General features: G+C 40.2%; 1 protein-coding gene across 2 annotated transcripts in view; it reads left to right on the top strand.

Moving 5' to 3' along the window:
* ATP13A4 (ATPase 13A4) overlaps positions 1–22402 on the top strand; it is a 239599-nt gene that overhangs the window by 94046 nt on the left and 123151 nt on the right. For both annotated transcript variants that reach the window (XM_053667251.1, XM_037131634.2), the window contains exons 22-29: positions 80–122; positions 528–637; positions 2600–2696; positions 4414–4486; positions 12678–12849; positions 13552–13745; positions 14809–14897; positions 18009–18089. In XM_053667251.1, the coding sequence (XP_053523226.1) occupies positions 80–122; positions 528–637; positions 2600–2696; positions 4414–4486; positions 12678–12849; positions 13552–13745; positions 14809–14897; positions 18009–18089 (859 nt within the window). The remainder of the gene's footprint in view (positions 1–79; positions 123–527; positions 638–2599; positions 2697–4413; positions 4487–12677; positions 12850–13551; positions 13746–14808; positions 14898–18008; positions 18090–22402) is intronic.

Below are 22402 nucleotides of genomic sequence, written 5' to 3' on the forward strand. Positions count from 1 at the left end.
CATTTTATCATTTTAATTAGAGAAATTAGTTTTCATGATTGCTTTGATCTTTTCTGCAATTGACACGGCTCCCCTTCAGTTACTTTGTAGGTATGTGCGGGGACGGAGCCAATGACTGTGGGGTAAGTAGTGCCCATGTGTGGGGTCGCAGTCTCACACTCGACGGTACTTGCCCAGAGCCCTGTAGAGGTGGCATTTCCTGAGATACACACTCTCTCCAGTCCTCTTCATGGAGAAACTGTTGCTGGGGGTTGGGAGAGTTTTGACCAAAGCTGTGCAGTAACTCAGTGGTCGTTGCAGGCTAAACGGGGTAGAATTTTCATCTGAAGTCCCCACTTCCTTTGTTGCGTGTCCCAGGGCCATCTCTTTCTTATGTGGCAGGAAGAGCAAAATTGGTCATCTCCTAGCTAGTAGTGCCTGAGCCCACAATCCACCTTGCGGACAGCTCCTCCGGCCCCTTCCTTAGGGGGCCTCGGGAATGGTGCGTGTGACTGTGCACACACAGTAAGCAGACTCTTTGTTTTCAGGCCTTGAAAATGGCTCATGTGGGCATCTCTTTATCAGAGCAGGAGGCATCTGTGGCCTCGCCTTTTACTTCCAAAACTCCAAACATTGAATGTGTGCCTCATCTCATCAAGTAAGTGAGCACTTTCACCAGCATGGTTTTCATCTCTTCTGACTTCTAGGTGCAGATCCTATTGTTCTTCTTGTTTTATCATTTACTTACTTTAAAATTTTAAAATAAATATTCAATATTATTTTGTTTTAGTTTCAGGTTGGCAGCATTGTGGTTAGACAATCATATACTTTACAAAGTATTTCCCCCTGATATTTCCCGGTACGCACCTGGCACCATAAACAGTTATTATATTATCGACCATATTCCCTATGCTTTAGATCCCCATGATTACTCTGTAATGACCAATCTGTACCTCTTAATCCCTTCACCTTTTTCACTCAGTCCCCTAAGCCCCCTCTCCCCTGGCAACTATCAGTCTGTTCTCTGTATCTGTGTGTCTGTTTCTATTTTGTTTGTTCGGTTATGTTGTTCCTTAGATACTACATATAAGTGAAATCATGTGACATTTGTCTTTCTCTGACTGACTTATGGGATCCCATTTTTCTACAAGTCAAAGACCAGGGAAGTGGCATTCTTGGGTGAAGAGGGTGTTCTGTGGGAGATCGCAGTCAAACTCTACACCCAAGTGGACCTACCAGGAGTTAAAAATAACCCTGGGAGAGTGGTGGCGTTTTTTAAAAAAGATTTTGTTTCTTTATTTTTAGAAAGAGGGGAAGGGAGGCAGAAAGAGAGGGAGAGAAACATCCATGTGGGAGAGAGCATCAATCAGTTGCCTCTCACACCACCACCCCCAACCAAGGACCTGGCCCACAACCCAGGCTTGTGCCCTGACCGGGAATTGAACCAGTGACCTTTCAGTTTGCAGTAATATTATATTACTTTCACCACATTAAAATAATGATTTGGTTGTTTCCTCCCATTCTTTAATTTTTTCATGTGCTTGACAAATATTTATAGTCTAGCCACTTAGCACTGGGAACAGCTGGAAGCACTGGGGACTCAGAAGCAAGTAAATCAGACGTCCCTCAATCCCATAATGTTTCCCTCCAGTGAAGAAGTCAGGCAAAAAACCAAAACAAAACAAAGCTCAAAAACAAGCAAACAAACAAACGTGCAGCTAAATCTGGGGTAACGTGAAAAGTAGGAAGATGGCTGGGGAGGTGGAACTGGCTGCAGCAGAGGGGGGTGTGGGAAAGCCTTTCTAAGGAGGGGAGGGGTGGGGAGCAGCTGCCCTCTAGGCAGAACTTGTGGCAGCAGTGAAGCCCTGATACAAGAAAGAGTTTGATGTGAGGATCAGGCTTTGGAATCTCAGGAAACCCTTATGATCAGAGGTAAATTTACACTATATTTTTACCCCCCCAAAAAAAAACCAGAAGTGATATTTTATAAGTAATTTATTTTATGCTTTAAATATATATTATTTAGTCAAAGTAAAACAATAGTAACAAAAATGATCATACTCATTCCCAGTCCATTTAAATTTGATATGTAACAAATCTGAATGTATATATTATTTTAGCCCAGTTTTAGAAAAAGTTGAGACTCTCAAGTGAAATTTGAATGAAATGTTTGCCAGACTCCTGAAGCACCTACACAAAAATATAAGTAAAATCTGGGATTTTACTTATATTCCTCATTTCACAGATGAAGAAACTCTGACCAAGAGAAGGGAAATGGCCTTCCAACTCACGTTAGTACGGGACCTGGGTGGGACCAGCTCAAGTCCAAGGACCCTGAGCTGAAATAATGCCTGCAGAAAGGACAAGAGGAACTCTAACTCTGACTCCCTGGCTGGGTCAAGGCCTGTGGACCTCGGAGTGGAATTGGCCTTTCCTGAAAATGTAGTCAGCGCACTGACAGCGGGCTTCTCCCACTGGCTCACGGCTGTGAGGCCAGTCTGTCAGGCAAATGATGGAATAATCAGGCTTTTGATCTTTTCTCCTGAACTCAGCTGAACAACACAGAATAACTGACCTCCTTTCTCTTCATTCCTTTCGTTTCATTTCTTTTCTCTTACAGGGAAGGACGTGCAGCTCTCGTGACCTCATTTTGCATGTTTAAGTACATGGCCCTGTACAGCATGATTCAGTATGTTGGTGTTCTGCTGCTCTACTGGGTATGACTTGGGACCTAGCCTCCTGGTTAGTGAGGACTGACACACAGCAGGTGCACTCTCAGTGCGCAACGCCTCTGAAAGTGTAAATGGGAGGTTGAGCACTAACAGCCCCTCTAAAACTCTCTAATGTTTTGAAAATAAATCAGAACTAGACAAAGATACACAAGAAAAGGTGTTAGTGTGATTTCTCTGACTCTGACAGAGAATCTAGATGCAGCTGAGGATCAGAATGGAACACACCACTCTCATTGTTGCTTTCACCTGCTGGGACCAGGTCTCTACCTTTCCAAGCCAGTGTGGCTCTCCCCTCACATCCCATTCTTTACAGAGGTGATTCTCTGGTTGGGTGCTGGAATGTCTCATGACGGGCTCTCCCTGGAAAAATGAGCCCTGATTGTCATCATTTGCCAATTTCAATGGTGTAACTATTCCCACCATGGCTAGGTTTAAGCTATCCACTTGAACGTGGACTCGGGGAGAGACGTACAATAGCGTACAATTATGTAGTGTTTGCACCACATACATAAAACAGTTGTGAGTAACTTCAAGAACATATATAAACACTAAAGTATAGGAAAGTGATTGGAAAATGCTGAGTTTTGACTATTCATTGCCTCTTTTTTTCAGTATAATTTATTTAATAGTAAATTTGTGTAATTTAAGTTTTATATTGGCTGTATTTATCAGCCAAAATTCTGAAATTTGAAACAGTTCAAAATTCTGAAACAGTTCACAAAATTATAGCACATAACTTTTCACACGTAGCAGTGGACTCCTATAAGCTATAGTATAAGCCAACATATCACCGATTCCCTGAACATAGGGATTTAAAAATTGGCATACCATACCACAAAAAATACGTAGGTCTTGTGATGGCTTTCATTATTTAACCAAACATAAAAGGAGAAAGTCCATCATTATTATTTGTGGACTCAACATATGGAGGCTTTTTCTATTAGCTAACGCAGAGAGAGGGGACTCTATTTGTGCCAGAGATATCCAGATTCATCTCTATATCTTGCCCTCTTGCTCCTGGATTGAACATTTTAGTTCTTTTATCTTCAAATTACCTATGTCTTTTCCCACTCACTAATGAATAAACTGGAGAGGAAGGGGCTATTTATAGCAACTTCGTCCTATTTGAAATCTCAATAGCTCTTGCTCAAAGCTAGAGTTAAACATGGGTTATTATTATTTCCTTTCCATCAAGGGGTATGGGGCAAGGGAGGAAGTTCCTTGAAATCTGCAAGATCTAAATGTTTTTTCCTCAAGAATCAAGGTGCTTTATCAGGGACTTTTAAACATCACCCAAGAATGCAAATAGTTGATTCAGTTATTGTCATTTTCTATCAGTAAAATTTTAGATACGACCACCACACATTTGTCACTTGTTACTATTGGAAATGCACTCTTTTATGCCAGACCAAACCCCAACTTTTCTGTTAGCAAGTGGACAAGAGAACAGGGATGAATCTGGTCAGTGAGATATTCCCTGCAGCGAGGGGTGATAACAATGCACAAAGGCCCCGCCCAGTTGGACGGATTTCACAGCCTTGTCTCTTGTACGCCCACCAACCCAGACAGGCCCCTGACCACACTCTCCCTTCAGTAATTTCCTTGACAATCCTGTGTTGCAGTGAGAGCATGAATGAAATTTATGTAGAACTTCATCCAGAAGCTCACAACTCTTTTGAGCCGCTTTCCTTTTTATTTTCAGGAGACGAACAGCCTATCAAATTACCAGTTTCTGTTCCAGGATCTGGCCATTACAACTCTTATTGGTGTAACAAGTAAGACGTTTTTAAAACTTCCTCTCCAGACGTGCTCCCATCAGCTTGCCTCCCTCTGCTCCAGAAGGGCTGGTTGGCCAGCAGGGCAGGGGCAGCAGCTGCAGCAGATGTGATGTGTGACTTATTCCCAAAGGTACATACACAGAGGAAGAGAGGACAATCCTCATTTTTGAGTGTTGAAAGAAAATGTTGGCAAAAGTGAACTAGTTGGCCAGTTATTTTGCTGTTTTCCACAACATATACAGCTTCCATAAAATATTTAAAATGAAAACAAAAAACCGTTGAAAATCAGGAACACAGATTCTGGTATGCTTTTAGGCATAGTTATAGTTAAAATGTGCTCAGTATGGAGCTTGTCTGTTCTCCATGTCCAAATCTAGCCTCTCAAGATCTAGAACGCAGGTGGAAGGTCATCTCGTCATTTTTCCACTCCCACCCTCACCTTCTCTAACTAATGTACAAGTTACTCTCCAATTTCCCTGGTAAGGAATTTTCACCCCAACCCACATACTAACCATCATCTTTACCAAATTCTCTGCTTTCCTGTCTGGTACATATAAATGCCAACAGCCCCACCTGTACTTTTAATCCTACCTCCTCTTACCTTCTTATGGACTTTGTTCACGTCATAATCCCTTCCTCCATCATGGCCGACTTTTCTCTGGGCCACTGCATGATCCTTTACCAGCATATAAATAATATGTCCAACTCTTCTTTCATTAAAAGCTTTTTCCTTGACCCAAATCAACCACTTTCTGCCAAGCTTCCTAATTAGCTGTGTATACCCACTTTCTCCACTTGTTATCTTTAATCTTAACATTTCAGTCAGATTCTAACATTCAGAGACAGGAACTTGGGTGCTTGGCCTGTGCTGGTATTTGCGGGGAGGCAGTGGTGGGCCGGCAAATGTTTAACAACTGGCATTCCAAAAAATGTTTGTACATATATGCACACAAGTTTATTATAAACTGAAGAAACCTGTGTAGCAAGCAATTTTCAAATAATAATAAAATAGACAATGTCTTTCTTGCAAATTCCATTTAGTCATTGATTCCCACAGAGTGCTTTCACTGAGGGTTTACCAAATTCTTTTATCCACAGTCAACCTATGCTATTGAGAACTGAATTAGCTTTAACATAAATCATTGCTGACATGTTTTTCCTGAATGGCAACACAGCAAAAATTCATGTTGAAACTCTAACCATTCATCAGTGATGTGAGCAACTTACTTGCTGAGTTGGATAGTAGATCTTGAGTGCTGGAAAAGTACTTCCTCAGTAAAAAAATTATTCATGATGTAATGGCTACAGACATGACACACTTTTAAATTTAATCTCCATTATTAATTTCAAGAACATAGATCATTTAAAAATGGGAAATAACATAAAATGATCAGTTTTTGAATATTTTTCTTTGTTTTTCAAGTTTACATAATTTACTTTTAGTAATGTCTGCTTTTAGTAACTGGCTTACAGATTTAGCAGAAACTGGCCCTTGCGAGCCAGGGTGAGCCAGCCTCAGCCACCACTGGCTGGGAGGGCGCACATTACTGACGCATGAAACAGTACGTCTTAGATGGCTCCTTCCTCATGCCTCATGGTCTTGCTTTCACATTATTTCCTCTTATATCTTCTCATTATAACCTTAACAACCGCCATGCCAACTTGTCATTTAAAAACTCTTTTGGAAGCTCTGTTTTTGGAGAATGAGCTCACAGGGAGCAACTGCCATCTATGTTTCTGCATCTGTCGTACCCATCGATGAATTTTGTTGACAGCGACGGCCACTTCTCTTTCCTGACTGTACTTGAATCTCTCAACAGCATTCTCCTTCCGCACAAGGTTTACTTCTTTTGGGTCTGTGATATCACGGCCTCCTGCATTATCTATCCCTTTTGTGAGTACAGTTTTCCTAACTCTTTTGCTGGCTTCTGCTCCTTTACCTGTCTTCTAACTTTTGGGATGTGCCAAGCCTTTTTCTCGAGTTCTTTGTCTTTTCAGTCCACACGGTCTCCCTCAGTGACTTCAGCCACTCCTGTGACTTGAATGTCATGTACAGGCTGATGTGTGCCCCATTTATATCCCTGGCCTTGACGCCTCCCCTGAGCTCTGGAAATGCAGCCACTCAGCATCTAGTTCTGGATATCTAACAGAATGTAGAATTGACATGCCCAAATGGAACTCTTTATTCTGTTGTATCTTATAAGTAACATAACCATTAAACATTTGCTGTCTAGATTGCAGTACTTACTACAATAGGTACGAAAGAAAAGTAGCAAAACGGAGTTCGTATTATCAGTAGAGCAATCTAAAATGGAACCTTTGGGAAGCTGAACTAGCTCACCCTCCTCCATGTGAACCTGAATTTTTGAACTGGGCAAAACCACAAATGCCTGCATCCTGAACCGGCTCTGCATCAGTGTACTCTTTATTAAGAAATCAAATTTTCACCTAGGAACAGGCATAAGCAATTAACCATATAAATAGCAGAGTGTAAGTCTGTTTGTAAGCATCAATCGCAGCTCTTTTTTTTTAAACTTTTATGACTTCTTTGGAAACCCCCTCCTTCTTTTTTCTTTTGATGGAAACAAAATCAGGTTCTACTGAAATCTGTGTCATAAGGTATAATTCATATGGTCCAAATAAAGCTTTTGTTTGCCTTGCTGTTATTGGTCAAAATTAATTTATATTGGCACTTGGAATATGTCGGTGAAAAGAAAATTTTTTAAGACAGCACCACTATCTACTTAGCTGTTCAAAGACCTGGAGTAATCCTTCATTTCTCTCTTTTCTTTACCCTTCACATCCAATACATATGAAATTCCTATCAGCTCTACCTCCAAAACATATCCTGTTTCCCTTCGCCCCATCTCTGCTGTAGCCATGTCTCAGAACAACAGTCCTTCTCTTTTGGATTACTGCAATAACCCCACAGCTAGTCTTGCTCCTACTCTTTCTGCCCTCCCCTCACTTTCATTTACCTTTCAAACAGTGATAAGAATGTTAAGTTTTTTTATTTAAATTTTGTTGTCATATTCTTGCTTAACATGTTCCCGTGGCTTCTCATTTCTACTAAATCCGAAGTCTTACCATGACTTGTTTCTGCCTACTTTTCCACCTTCACATCCAACTGCATTGCCATTCACTTGCTGTTCTAGGCATACTGGTCTTTCTGTCTCATGAGCACTGCCAAGTTTGTGGTCACCTCAGCACCTTTTCCTAAACTTAATGTTCCCTTCAGATCTTCATATGACTTTCACTGCTTTTTATTATTCGGATTTTAGCTCAAATGTCACCACCTCATAAACGTCACTTTAAATAACGACCAATGATTCTTTAGCACACAATTCTGCTTTCTTTCCTCACAGTACTTGTCACAGCCTGAAATTACACTGACCTGTTTTTCTTTGTTGTTGCCGCCTCCCCTCAGCCAGAGAGTGCACTTCACAAGAGCTGTATTCCCAATACAGCTAACAGTGCCCGGTGGATCCAAAAAGTTCATTCAGTATTTGTTAACTCTATCGACAGCACACCCTTGAACAGTCTGTAATGGAGTTCTCGTTCACACCAGGACAAATCGACCTCTGTGTCACTTCCAGCCATCACAGTTCTGCCGTTCGGGATGGCACAGGATAGTCTAAAGTTTCTCCCTGTGACAGTCTTTCAGAGCTTTGAAAACAGATTGAATTTCTCCTGTGATTATTCTCTTCCATGTAACAACCAACTCCAGGGTTTTGTTTCTGTCTTTTGACAAATGACTTTATCCTTTTTTATATTCATCATTGATTAACATGTAGTTATTGTAAAAAGAGGGTATGACAAAGAAAAAAAGCAACAGCTTTTATCCTATATCCAGAGAGAACCAATTAATGCATTCTGATGCATTTCCTGGGGGCATATATGTGTGTGTATGTTTATATGTACATATTCATATGTTTATACATATATGTATATGTATGTACACATGCATATGTACATACATATACTAAGGAATTTGAATTGTGTTTTCTACGTAACTATGCATACTGTTTTCACTTAACTTTATAACTATTTTTAAATGTTATTAAACATTTTAATGTTTTATTGTGGTAAAATATGTATATAACAAAGTTGGCCACTTTTGCCATTTGTAACTGTCCAGTTCAGAAGCATTAATTGCATTCACAGAGCTGTGGAACTATCACCACTGTTTCCCAAACTTTATCATCGCCCCAAACAGAAACTCTGTAGCTATTATAATATGACCCCCAGTGCCCTCCCTCTAAGCTTCTGATCACCTCTAGTGTACTTCTTATTGCTGTAAATTTGTCTATTCAAAATATTTCAAATAAGTCAAAGCATACCATACCTGGCTCTTTGTGTCTGGCTTATTTCAATTAGCACAGTGTTTTCAAGGTTCATCTATGCTGCGGCATGTATCAGAACTTTATTTCTTTTTAATGGCCAAGTAATGTTCCATTATACATCACACCACACTTTGTTACCCATTTATCCAATGATGGACTTGGTTGCTTCCAGCTTTTGTCTATTGTGAGTAATGTTGCCATGAACATTTGCATAAACTGTCTGTTTGAGGTCCTATTTTCAATTCTTTTAGATAAATGAATGAAATTACTGCTTGGGGGAACTATTTTCCATAGTGACTGCATCAATTTACATTCTCACCAGCAATGTGTAATGGTTCTAGTTTCTCCACAGTCTCATCAATATATTATTTAACTTTAATAAAATTATTTTAGGTATTCTAATAGCATGAAGTAGTATCTTATAGTGATTTTGATTTTCATTTCTCTAATGACTAATACTGTTGACATATTTTCATGTGCTTGTAGCTATTTGTATATCTTATTTGGATAAACATTTATTCAAGTCTTAACTAGATTAAGCCATTTCTTAACTGGATTTTTATCTTTTGATATCTGGGTTCTGGAGTTCTTCATATACTGTGAATATTAAAACCTCATTAGATATACAATTGACAACATTTTCTCTCATTCTATATATTACGTTTTCATTTTCTCGATAATGTCTTTTGTTGTATAAAAGTGTTTAATTTTGATTAAGTCAAATTTATCTTTATTCTCTTTTTGCTTATACTTGGGTTCTCTTATCTAAGAATCCATTGCTAAATCCGAGGTCATGAAGATTTACCCTGTGTTTTCTAAGAAATTTTTAGTGATTTTTAGCTCTTTTATTTAGATCGTTGATACATTTTCTATATGTAGTGTGAACTAGGGGGTCCACCTTCACTGTTGTACATGTGGAAATCCAGTTGCCCCAACACAATTTGTCAAAGAAGCTGTTCTATTCCCCAGCTAACAGTCTTGACACTCATTGAAAATCAATTGGTCATACATGTGGGGGGTTACTTTTGGGTCCTCCATTCTAGTCCACTGGTCAGTATGTCTACCTTTATGGTAGTAACATACTGTTTTGATTACTGTTTTTGTAGTAAGTTAGAAATCAGAATGTATGAGTCCTCCAATATCATTCTCCTTTTTCAAGATTTATTTGACTTTTCCACATGAATTTGAGGATCAACTTTTCTGTTCTGCAGAAAAAGAAAGCTATCTGAACCTTGACAGAGACTGCATTGAGTCTCTAGATCACTTTAAGTAGTATTGACACTGTAACAAAATCACACCTTCCAATACATAAATACTGGGTGTATTTTAATTTATTTATGTTTTCTTTAGTTTCCTTCAGTGAATTTTATAATTTTCAGCATACGAGTCTTTTTTCTTTGATTAGCTTTATTTCTAGGTACATATTCTTTTGGATGCTATTGAATTGGAATTGTATTCCTAATTTCCTTTTTAAATTGTTTGTTGCCAATGTATAAAAACACAACTGATTTTTATGTGTTGGTCTTGTACCTTTACAACAAAGCTGAGTATGCTTATTAACTCTAGTAGCTTTCTTGTGGATTTTTCTGAACTTCCCCTGTACAGAACAAAGTCACTTGTGAATAGAGAGTTCTACTTCTTCCTTACAATTTGGATGACTTTTATTCCTTCTCCAATTGCTCTGGATAGAGCTTCCAGTACCATGTTAAATAGCAGTGGTGACAGTGGACATCCCTCTCTTGTTCCTAATCTTAGGGCAAAAGCTTTCAGTCTGTCACCATTGAATAGCTGTGGGTTTTCAAGGCAATATATATAATCATGGGGTTACATGGAACATCCTCAATTTGTAATAATCTAGTTTGGATTGATACTTTAACTTCCATAGCATGTCAAAACTCTTATTATATAGCTCTTTTTCCCAATTTTATTTGTCACAAATTATGTTATCTTTATCAATTGTGTGCCCAGTAACTTAGATAGCTAATTATTTTATGCATTTGTCTATTAAATAATGTAGGAATAGGAAGTAGAGTTAAAAAATACAATAATATATACTTTCATATTATCCAAAATAGTTACCTTTACTAGTCAAAATGAGAGTGTCAAAAAAGAGATAGAAATTATAAAATAATTTATTTTGGCTTCTTTTTAGAATTTCTCTCTTTTTATTGATATTCCCATTTTGTTTATATTTTTCTGATTTCATTGAGTTCTTTTTTTCATTTTTTTCATTGAGTTCTTTGAGCATATTTAGACAGTTGTTTTAAAGTCTTTGATCAGTAAGTTCAGTATCTGGGCTTCCCTAGACAGGATTTTTACAATGTCTTAACCATGGAAATCAGTTTCTCCCCTTTCCCTTGGGCTCGACATTTTTTGTTTTGCTGGGGTTTTTTGAAGGCTCTAGTAGTCTACTTGTTTAGTGACTTTCTTAAACTATTTTTACATCGACTGAATCAGTTGTCATGTGTGGTCACTGAACTCTCTGTTCCTTTAGCTTTGATTCGGGTAGTCTTTTGATAGAAGTCCTTGAACTCTGTGAATTAAACAATATGAACAATGACAAAAAACACCTTTCCCAATTGTTGCTGATTGGTTCTGTCCTGGGCATTTCAACACTTAGCAGGTTTGTGTTGAATCTAGAGATTATCCAGAGCTGAAAGTATTGTTTTTCTGGTCTTTTCTTAGTATGCATCTTGCCCTGGGCACATACATGGCTTTCTATATTCTCCAATATACACCGGAGATTATGAATATCATAATTTCCCAAAGAATTGTACTTGAGCATTTCTCTCCAGGCTTTAGGCATTTATTTTTTGTGTCAGCTCTGATCTTTTGTCCCAAGTGAAGTGACTGCAGGTTGTTTATTAGCCTTACAATGCTTTGGAGCAGTGCACACTGCTTCCCCACCCCGAGTAGGTTTTGCATTAGGTGAAACAGAGATGAACACCTCGCTTCAGGGAGCCCCAGACAAGCTGGAACAGACATGCAGAATAACTCATGGATAAAGTCTGCCTTTCCCCCCTGTGAGCAGGGGCCAGGGTCCCCCACCATACATGTGTGCTACCACTTTCAAGGCTGTTCCTGAGCTGGAGGTGGCAAGGGCAAGTAAAGATGCACAAAGCTTTCCTACTGTTTTTAAGTTGCCTTTTTCTTGATTTAGCATTTGTTTGCATGCTATAAACTTTTGTCTATTTTTCATATTTCTGACAAAGTTAGTTCTTACAGTTTCTGCTGGTTTTTCAATGTTTCTGTGGAAGAACGGGGTCTTGGAGCTGCTTTCTCTGTTATTTTGCAGATGTCACTCAACATTTTATTTCTTAAATATTTGAAAGCATTACTTCCTAGTGACTGCATGTTGTTCCATTACATAGATGTGCCATAATTTGTTGAAATGATGCTGTGATGAACATGTTTTTATATCTCTGATTTGTTTTAGCATAGAATAAAATTTCAAAAGTGGAATAACTATATGAATAGTTATGAAAATATTTCAGTCTCATCATATTCATTGTCAAATTGCATTTCAGAAGTTTTCTGTCAATTTACATTTGCACAAGTAGTGTAATATAAGTGTGCGTTTAATACTCCCAATAAGCTATAATTTAATAGCTTTTGCCCACTTAATAGGCACAAAAAGGGCGTCTTGTGGTTGTTCTGTCTGCTGTCTTAAGAGTTTCTCATATGACTTCAGTTTGAATCCATTTATTGTGTTGTTCACTCAGTTTTTGATGTATATCAATTTGTCCATTTTCTCAGATGTGTGAGCCCGAGAATTTACACCATTCTTCTGAAGAACACAACATTTTCCTGCTCTCATACCTATAAATTTTGAATTTATTTTATAGTGAATTTGAATGGTGCCTACCCTAAGCTGGTGCCTTTCAGACCTGCAGGACGGCTGATCTCCCCACCTTTGCTGCTCTCAGTGATTTTCAACATCTTTCTCAGCCTGGCCATGCACATAGTGGGCTTCCTTCTGGTTCAGAGGCAGCCTTGGTATAACATGGAGATACACAGGTATGATCACAGACATGATCCCAGCTTCCCACACTCTAAATTCTATCAAGCATTATCTGGCCCATATGATGGGAGGCACCTGGGCCTTCAATCACTCTGGCAAAGAATTTGACTCCCATTGAATCCCCTGGGTAATTTTCCAGTGAACTTTATTTCTCTGTAGCACAATTTGACCATAACATTTAGTGGCACTTATCTTTGTCTATCTGAGATAACGATCTATGACCATCTTATCTATCTAGGGTGACCATGCACGGTACTTTTCCTGGACATCCCCAGTTTAAGCCTGATATTTGATGAAATGACTAAAATCTTTTCTTTTCCTACTCAGAGCTGTTTCTGTTGAATGATAAATTATATGGTCACTCTATTGATAAAATTTTAGAGACTTTAAGCCACTAGAGGGAAGAATTATTACTTAGTCATCTCTTTCTCTCCCAGATAGCTTTAATATACATGATTGGTGCTCAATATTTTTTAAATAACTTGGTTCTATCTATCTAGCTATCGATCAAATTTATCTATCATTTATCCATCTCTCTAAAAATAGATCTTTCTATATTGTCTTCTTTCTCCTCATTTTTCTGTGTATTCTTTCCCAGAGTGTAGGCAATTAGAGAAACATTGAGGTTATGGAATCTTGTATGTATGCTCCATGGTGTCATCATCTTCCTTCATTAAGTGCTTTTGTTTCCTTTTTAGTAACCACACAATGCAAAATGAAAGCATCTCGAAGTCAACCATCTCTCCCACTGTCCCAGATGAAGTTGGAAGTGATGGTACCTTCCCAAGTTTTGAGAACACTACTATCTGGTTCTTGGGAACAATGAACTGTATTATTGTGGCTCTTATCTTCTCTAAAGGAAAACCATTTAGGCAGCCAACTTACAAAAACTGTGAGTAAAATTCTATGGAATTGGAGGTGAGAGGTCAGAGCAGGGACAGACATGCCTGGGTCATTCACAGAGCAGCTGTAGAGTGGGCCCTTATACCCAGTCTCCTAATTTCCACTCCAGGCCTCTGTAAAACACACTCTGCAGCCTCTTCCATACTAAGGCTTCCAAATACTAAGGCTTCTTTATCCACCTCTTACCTTCACTAGAAATGCATCTCTAAGTGTCTTTTCATGGAATCGCTCGAAATTGGGAAGACCCATGTATTTCTACACCTGTTGGGATTGGGAAGACTCATTTATTTTTTACCCTTGTCAGAGATGGTGGGGAGAGGGGACATGGTGCTCATTTGCAACACATCTCCTGCCATGGAGATGATGGCCAGGATGGCGTTGTGTGGTCCGCAGGCTGGGAGGGAGTCCAGCCTAGGGGGGACATGACTGCAGACACTGGTGGAGGTTCTCTGCCTTTCAAACATTTGTTTGAATGCCCTCTCTACCCCTCTAATTGGAAAAATTAGGAGGCACAAGTTGAAAAATGAATATCCTTGTGAAATCTTGTTCAGAGAAAATTATTTGGCCCTTCTCCTTCTGGGAATGACAAAGCAGTTAATCACTGACCTCTATGTGACTGTAATTTACACATTTGTTTATTTATAGCCCTCCTTCTTTTCCAGAAAAGGAACTGAGGTAGATGATTTGCATTAAAGAGACTCAGAAACTTGGATGCCTTCAAGGCATTTATTTTGTAATAATAAAAATAATTTCTTGTATTAATATAAATACGTTTTGTTAGTATTACCATATGTGTGTGTATCTTTCCCACTTTTATCAATTGAAACATATAACATGGATGTGAAACATTCCACTTGCCTCAAGGACATGCATAGAAATTTTAGAGGTGAGACCCACTGCATAGAAATGAGAACATCCCATCTATTATGCTGTGTTTGGATGTGAAAATCAAGTGAATCTAATCAGCGTTAATCTAGAATATGTCTTTCAATAGATGTGACACTCTATATTCTGATTTCTCTAAATGATAGTTTGTGTTCTTATTTCCTCAGATATATTTGTCCTTGTACTGATCATACAGCTGGCTGTGTGTCTATTCATTCTATTTGCTGATGTTCCAGATTTATATAGGCGTTTGAATGTAAGTCTCATCTCAGGGATGTGATGATATATTACAGTTGTTTCACACCCTAATTTTAGAAAAGCAGGTCACAATTGTAATTGACATGGATTCTTGACATCAATTATTCCCTCGGGATAGTTTTTTTAAATATTGAATTTATTCATATTTTTATTTAAGTTAGATAGGAAATAAAATTCTACTTAGTCTTGATTTTAAGTATTTCAAAAGCATTGAATATTTTTCTTTTAAAAGATTCTCTTTATGACCATAAAATCTATTTATACATTTCTTTCTCAAATGTGAGAAAATTTCCCCCTAAATGCTAGTGTTTTGAAACTGTTTAAAACAGTTTTGCCTATAACACTTTTTCAGTTAATTTTTAAATCTATATTTACATCTTTTACCTCTTTAGAAATGTGTTTTTTCTGATGTTCATACTTGATGTCAGCAAAAATTTCTTTCAAAAAGCCATGCCTTATCTCCTGAACTAGCTTAGATTTTGTAACAGCTTAAAACCTTATAAGTGATGGAAGTTGTATGTATTCAAGTGATGTAAAATATTTTTTCCTAACCTATCCTACTTTTCAGTTAGAAATCCATCATTAGGAAATATCCTTTAGACCAGTAAATAGAAAAGAGAAGAGAAAAGAAACTGAGCTTTCCTCTTTTTTTTACTCAGTGCTCTGTAAACTTGCCTCCCTGCCTCTCCATGTCAAAGACGAGTTTCTCAGGGATGCGATTCTCATGCAGACAGTGCCTTGCGTAGCAAACGGTACCTAATGGCAACAGATGACTGATGGATGGGTGCACATCAGTTTCCTAAACGTGGACAAGCACGTGGAGCATGTAGCTCATTCCAAGCCAACCGCACCTTCACACACCCGGTGTGACAAAGAAACTAATGTCTACAGTGTTCATTTTTATGTCACATTACTATGCTTAACAGTGTCATTGCCACTGTTAAGTGTCCTCATGAATTGCATTAGGTGCTTATAGAGATAAACAGTCTTTGCCTACTAGACTTCCAAGTGAGTTAAAACTTTGTAATCTTGCAGAAAATGAAGAAATGCTGGGTTAAGTTACACTGTTTGCCAGTGAAGACTGGAACAGAGAGGCCCCGTTTTACTGCGTAACAAAACAGGGAGCACGTTTGGTTTGAAGGGAGCATGCGTGAAGTCATTGCCGGCGTGACTGCCAAGGACTCTGCAAAGGACTATTGTCTGCTTTAAAAACAGTCACTTGTCTTATTAGTACGTTAAATCGTGAGCCCATTTTAGAAATGTGAATATGCAAGGAGGGAAAATTATAACATTTTTCACTTTATTGTTCCATCTTTGAAAATTCATATATTATAAATATGTATAATATTTATACATATTATACATATTTAGGGGGGAAGGGAAGGGGAGAGGTAGAGAAACATCAATGTGAGAGAGAAGTATCTATCAGTTGCTCTCTCAGGCGCCCTGACTGGGAACCAAACCCACGACCTTTCAGTTTACCAGACGACACTCTAACCAACTGAGCCATGCTGGCCAGGGCCTTTCAGGCATATTTTTTTTACATATGTATACAAATATATATGTATGTGTGTATATGTGTTTTATATGTATATTCTGCCACATTGTTACACAAACAATAGTGAACTATTACCTTTGTCCAGGGCTTTTGAAACAGGGATGTCCAGATGAGACAAGACGTATGAAAGAAAGTTATTGGAGGTGTTTCTTATGGGGGAACAAAAATCAGGGACCTGGAGGCGGAGGGCACGAGACTCTGTGCTCTGACCCCTATGAGAGAGAGACGGAGGGAGGAGGGGGAGGTGAGGAGAGTTTCAGGCCACAGAACAGTTCTAAGAAATTCAAGCCAGACTTGTCTGTCGGAGGAGTCCGGTGTCTCACAAGAGTGACTGTGATTGAAAGCCTTGCTGTCCTCAGTTATTGGCCACGAGCATCCCATGGGACGTGTGGCCTTTGGGAGGATGTGGTGGCAGATTCTGAGTCTAGCAGCTGGACCATCTGTCACTCTCCTCCCAGAAGCAGGAGAGCTGAGTGGAGTACTGTGGTTGCTGCCAGAAGCACATAAACAGTGCTGCGCCTTGTCTTTCGGGTAACAGTGTATTTTGGTAATCCATCCATAACAGCACATAAAATTTCTTCCTTCTTTTTATGCTAATATAGCATTATATTTTATTTATATATCTCATAATTCATATGTAGTCTCCTATGATAGACATTTAGACTGTTTTCTATTTTTTACTATTACAAACAAAGCTGCAGTAAAATAACCTCATACACATATTGTTTCAACCATGGAAGATTACATCTCTAGGATCACTTCCTAGAAATGAACTTGAAGTTTTAATTATAATAGCATGGCCCTCCCTAGAGCTGTAGCAGTTTACTCCCACCAGTGTAAAGGCAGCGTTAGAGGCAGTGCCGGGTACAATGCACTTGGCTTTGTTTCACTCATTCACTCATTCATTCACCCATGTAATATGCAGAAATATATAACATAAATATCTTGACCCTGAGGAGGGGTTAGGGAAGATACAGAGGAAGTGGGAGAGGCAGGTCATGACAGCTTGGTTTCAGCTCTATTTGCTCTGTTGGTGAGCACCCCCCAGACAGCATAGCCTGTGCCCCTGTGCACACGTCCCTGAGGGTGAAGCCCGGGCCAAGGGCGCCACTGCAGAGCCTGGGTGAGGAGAGGAGATGGCCATGCTGGTCACATGGAGGATTGACAGGTGTGCCCTCAGAGCCTCCTGGGAGTAGAGCCACATTCCTGCGTTCCCTCACTTAAAAAAGCAAACAAAAAGTACTTTTCCTATTATGTGTTGTTGTAAGGTGATTAGATATATTTTAGGATATTTAGAAATTACAAAGAAAAAAATAAGAAGCAAAGTAAGATAAAAGAAAGAAAGTAGCTATCATAGTCCCCAAATCATTGGATATTGGGTACAATTCTTCCATACTGTTCTCTGTATGCATAGAAATACATACAGATTCTACATGTATTTAACACACACATGTGCCTATCAGATATGTAATTTATAACCTATGAAGCACGTGGACATTTTCTGGCGTGTGTTTGTCTTCAGACTAACTGTGCTTCCCTGCCCCCTGCCAGCTGCTCTGCACTCCTGTTCTGTGGAGGGTCTACATCGTCATTATGCTCAGCTGCAATTTCATTGTGTCCCTTGTTGTGGAGGTAAGTGCCCCCCAGACTGGTGATCACTGTGGGGTGATGTTTTAGGGGGTCTGCAAAAGGAACAGCATTAGCTGACAAGGCTCAGCAGTGCATGGGGCCTCCTTCCCTGGCAACATGAGCAGAGCCACATTGCTCTGATGAGTTCAGAACAAGGTGGTTGTTTTCCCATCTGCAAAGTGGAGCTGGGGAGACTAGCAATGTGGTGTCTAAGGGCCCAGTCATTTCTAAAATTGACTAATAGAGACCCAACTCAACTCAATTTGGGAAGTTGGGTTATGATTTATACACTATAAAACTGACCTTTTAAAAGTGTGCTATTTAGTGATTTTTAGTACATGAGCGTTTACCAGTGCAACCACCACCATGATCTAATTCTGGAACGTTCTCATCACCCCAAAAGCAACCCTGTACCTACTACCAGTCACTCCTCATTCCCCTTCCTTCTTCCTTCACCCCCTGGCAACCACAAATTCATTTTCTTATTCTGAAGTTCTCATACAAATGAAATAATACAATATGTGGCCTTCTGTGTTTGGCTTCTTTTGCTTAAGAACTTGTATGATTTTTACTTTACAGATGGGAAATGAGATTCATGGTGAGCTTCTCCTGGCTTTATTCTTCAGCTCCCATTTCCTCATTAAAGTAAACTTACCTCCCCCTTTTCTTCGCTGTGGGGTTCACTCTGCCCTTCACCGCTGTTGGCCACAGTCTCTCTTCTTTCAAAGCGCACTGTTAGTAGGGGTGCCCCCTGAGAGGCACCCATTTTGAAGGAGAGCTAAGCCGTAGGGCTCCATTCATCCACACTGGTACTTGCTTCGGTGCGGGGCTGAGAGCCTACAGCCTGTCTTTCCACGGCGTTTTGTAGGCAGGAGCTCCACAACCTTCCTCGCTGAGCAGAGTGAAGGTTGCACAGGAGCTGGTGGCAGAACAGGACAAGAATAGGCTACTTGAGCATCTCTCTCTGTGCTAAACCACAGCTTCTCAAACCTGAGTGGACATCGGAATCACCTGGAGGGCGATTCGCTGGTCAAAACATGAGTTGTTCAGCCTTGAGCCCACATTTCTGATGTAGGAGGCCTGGCGTAGCCACTAGGTTTTGTTTCTAGCAGGTGTCCTGGTGATTCTGACGCTGCTAGTTCAGGGATCACACACCGAGAAGCACTTTGCAAAACCACATGGTTTTCAAAGCCACCAAGTTAAAGAAAGAACGTCATCATGGGTTTTCTCACACTGAATTGCACAAAGATGGTCCTTGCCCTTTAAAGGAAGATGTCACTTGCCCTGGCCACAGTCTCATTATTTCCTCTGTCTAGTACACCTTTCCCCCTTTCTTCGCATGTTGAAATGCTATTCTATCCTCGGTGGCACAGCTGCAGTACTGTCCTCTTCCGGAATCTTTCTTGACCCCTAGATCAGTTAGGCAAGTAAAAAACTCAGCTAACAGGGGCTTAAACAATAAAGATATTTATTGACTCACTTAAGAAGATTGGAGGTAAGTGGCTTTGGGCTAGTTTCATGACCAGGTACCATGGGGGGTCCCTGTTCTGTTACCTTCCTTAGACGTTGGCCTGTTATGTTTGCATTTGTTGCCTGTGGTGCCCAGATACCTTCCTCACAGCGGGGCATTGCATCTGTTCTCAGTGTTGGAAGAAAAATGGAAGGGGAGGCACAGGCAAAGTAAGGTACTTACTTTTTCCCTTCAAGTAAGCACCTTTTACCAGTGAACAAAAAAATTCCTATGGCCCACCCACAGACTTCATCTTATGCTTGTTGGTTAGAACTGTGTGTCATCGGCATCCTGAGTAGAAGAAGATTCTAGAAGAGTGCATTTATGCAAAAGCGTCATACAAATTGATATAGATTGTTTATGCATTTTTCCTTTTAGGTGAGCAGGAAGACTTGGGAGCATGGGGATGTAGGGTCATGGAGCAGAGCAGTCTGCCACAGTCCCTTGCAGGAAGCCCTTCCAAGGTTAGCACAGGTGCAGTTAAGAGCGTAAGCTGAGGGCAGTTTACCTGGGTCTGAATCCTGGCTTCCCCCTTGCTTGCTGCCTGACCTTGGGCGGCACTTCCTGCTCCACTTCTCTGTGTCTCTGTTTCCTCATCTGTAAAATAGTGATAATAATGATACCTTACCTCAGAGGTTACTGTGAGTGTAAAGTGTGAACAGTGAGAAGTAAATGGTAAGTACGCTCAGTATATATAAGCTATGATTGTTACGTTATCTCTGTGGTACTTACTGTTTCTTACTTTGTGTCTACCAATCATTCAGGCATTCATTTATTTGCTCACTCTTTCCACAAACATTGGTTGGCCATGTGCCATGACCTAGGGCATGATGCCAGCAGATGCACAGGGCAATTTGACACTTGTGGAAGATCAAGTTTCTTCGTTGTTTTTCATGCTGAGTGAGAGATGGAGACACTGTGGCTGTCTAGTGTGGATTCCCAGCAGCTTCGATACTGAGAAATAACCCTACAGGGTTCCAGCTCCCACCCATAACTCCTTCATGCAGTTGCCGCTTTCCCTGCTGTCTGCACACACTCAGGAACAAACCCAAGACATCTGAGCCTTTGATGAAGACAGTTGTATTAAAGAATTACAAACTAGGACTGTAATCCTAGGATTTCTTGTTTCATGAGGTGAGCCTAGCAGAGCAGGTAAAGCCCCCAGAGTGTTGTGGAGGAAGCAAGATGTTTTCCTCACCTGGCTCTAGGTACGTCTGACACAAGGCACTAAGGGTTTCTAGGATGGGCTGCATGAACTCCATACTAGCTGGCCAAGTGGTGGCAGAGATGGTCTGGAGAGGTTTTGGGGGACAGGCGTGGGGGATGATTGGCTTCTGTTCGAAGAGTCCTGAGTATAGTCTGGCATGCTGAGAGGTGTAACTCTAACCTTGACCTTACAGCAGCCCAGCAAACAGGTCGAATGAGACCTTATCCTTCCTGGGCAGATTTGCATGATCTAACCTTCAGCCAAAAGACAGGGGAGCTGGTATTTATAGCTTTAACCCCCCTTCCCTTTTAAATTATTTGTGTGTTTGAATATACATATATATGTATATGTCTATGAATTATTTGAGGAGCCAGTCAGGAGTGCTCATGGGGTAAAATTTTTGGTTTGTTTGGTTTTTTAATTTGTTTTAGAAATGGCATCATATCAAGGCATTCTTTCTGTTTCTTGTTCTGAATTTCACTTGCATGGGGAGCGACAGAACAGATTCTCTTGGGGCTTCAGTTGCCTTGTCCGGAGTAGCAAAGTGGTATAGGTCATCACACTTCCAGAGCTGTGCAAAGGCTCAAGGCAAGGTGTAGAGCACTGAAGTCTTTCTATGCATGTGTGTTTTGATTTGCTTCATTGTTTTGTTTAAAGCCTGTTAAGATTTCCTGAAGGTGAGTTAGATGTGAAAACCACTAATTGGATACCTGTGGTCCTGCCTTATCCCAGCCCCAAGGAGAACTATTGTTTGTTTGTTAAACCAAGGCAGACAAAGGCCTTGCTGTGGAAAAAGAGAGTGACAGGTCAGCCTGGGTGAGCCCTGAGGTTTGCGATGAGATGGCTGGGTGGGTCTTTAACAGCCTGCCAGGGAGTGACCAGGTTCAGTTTTTACCGGAAAGTTCAGATAGTTGTTCTCTGTCATTTCCATGGGCAATGGGATTCAAGTGTCACAGAGGGTGGATTTTAGGAAAGCTAGTCTCTCTGGCAAAGTTTCTTGTAAAATACTACAGAATTAAGTCTTTCAGTTCAGCAAAAATACCATTGAGGCACACCAAAACCAGTTCTAATTCTGTGGGACAGCTTGGCTCCTCATATTTTTCCTTTGTTTCTTTCATAACTTGTGAGATGGTTCCTTTGTTGCTTTCATAACTTTGTGACTACAAGAGAACAGAAAGAGGTCATTCCTGGGGCGCTAACAGAGTCAAACACTGGACACTGAAAACTGAAGAAAAATTTGGTGATTTTATTACAAACAGCACCATCCAGGAGAACTGGAAGCTCATGCTTAAAAGCCTGAACTCCTCCACAGCATGGAGGCCACAGATTATATTTGGCAAAATCAGAAGACTTGGTGGGTATGGGGTCTGAGGTCATGCTGGGAGCAGATTGGTCGGAGGTGAGGTAGAGGTAATGAATCACTTCTTCAGGTCTTAAAGATAGCTGGGAGGCTTTAGCCAGCATCCCTCTGTTTGATCTCACAGGAAAGCAGCCAGGGGGTCTATCCACCTTGGGACCCAGGAACTGAGACGTAACTTAGGTCAAGATGTTACTTTTAGCCTGCCAGAGGTCCAGACCTTCTGACCATTAGTCAGGTCC

Source organism: Artibeus jamaicensis, unplaced genomic scaffold, assembly GCF_021234435.1.
Source record: "Artibeus jamaicensis isolate MK-2021 breed Jamaican fruit bat unplaced genomic scaffold, CSHL_Jam_final contig_466, whole genome shotgun sequence".
NCBI lineage: Eukaryota > Metazoa > Chordata > Mammalia > Chiroptera > Phyllostomidae > Artibeus > Artibeus jamaicensis.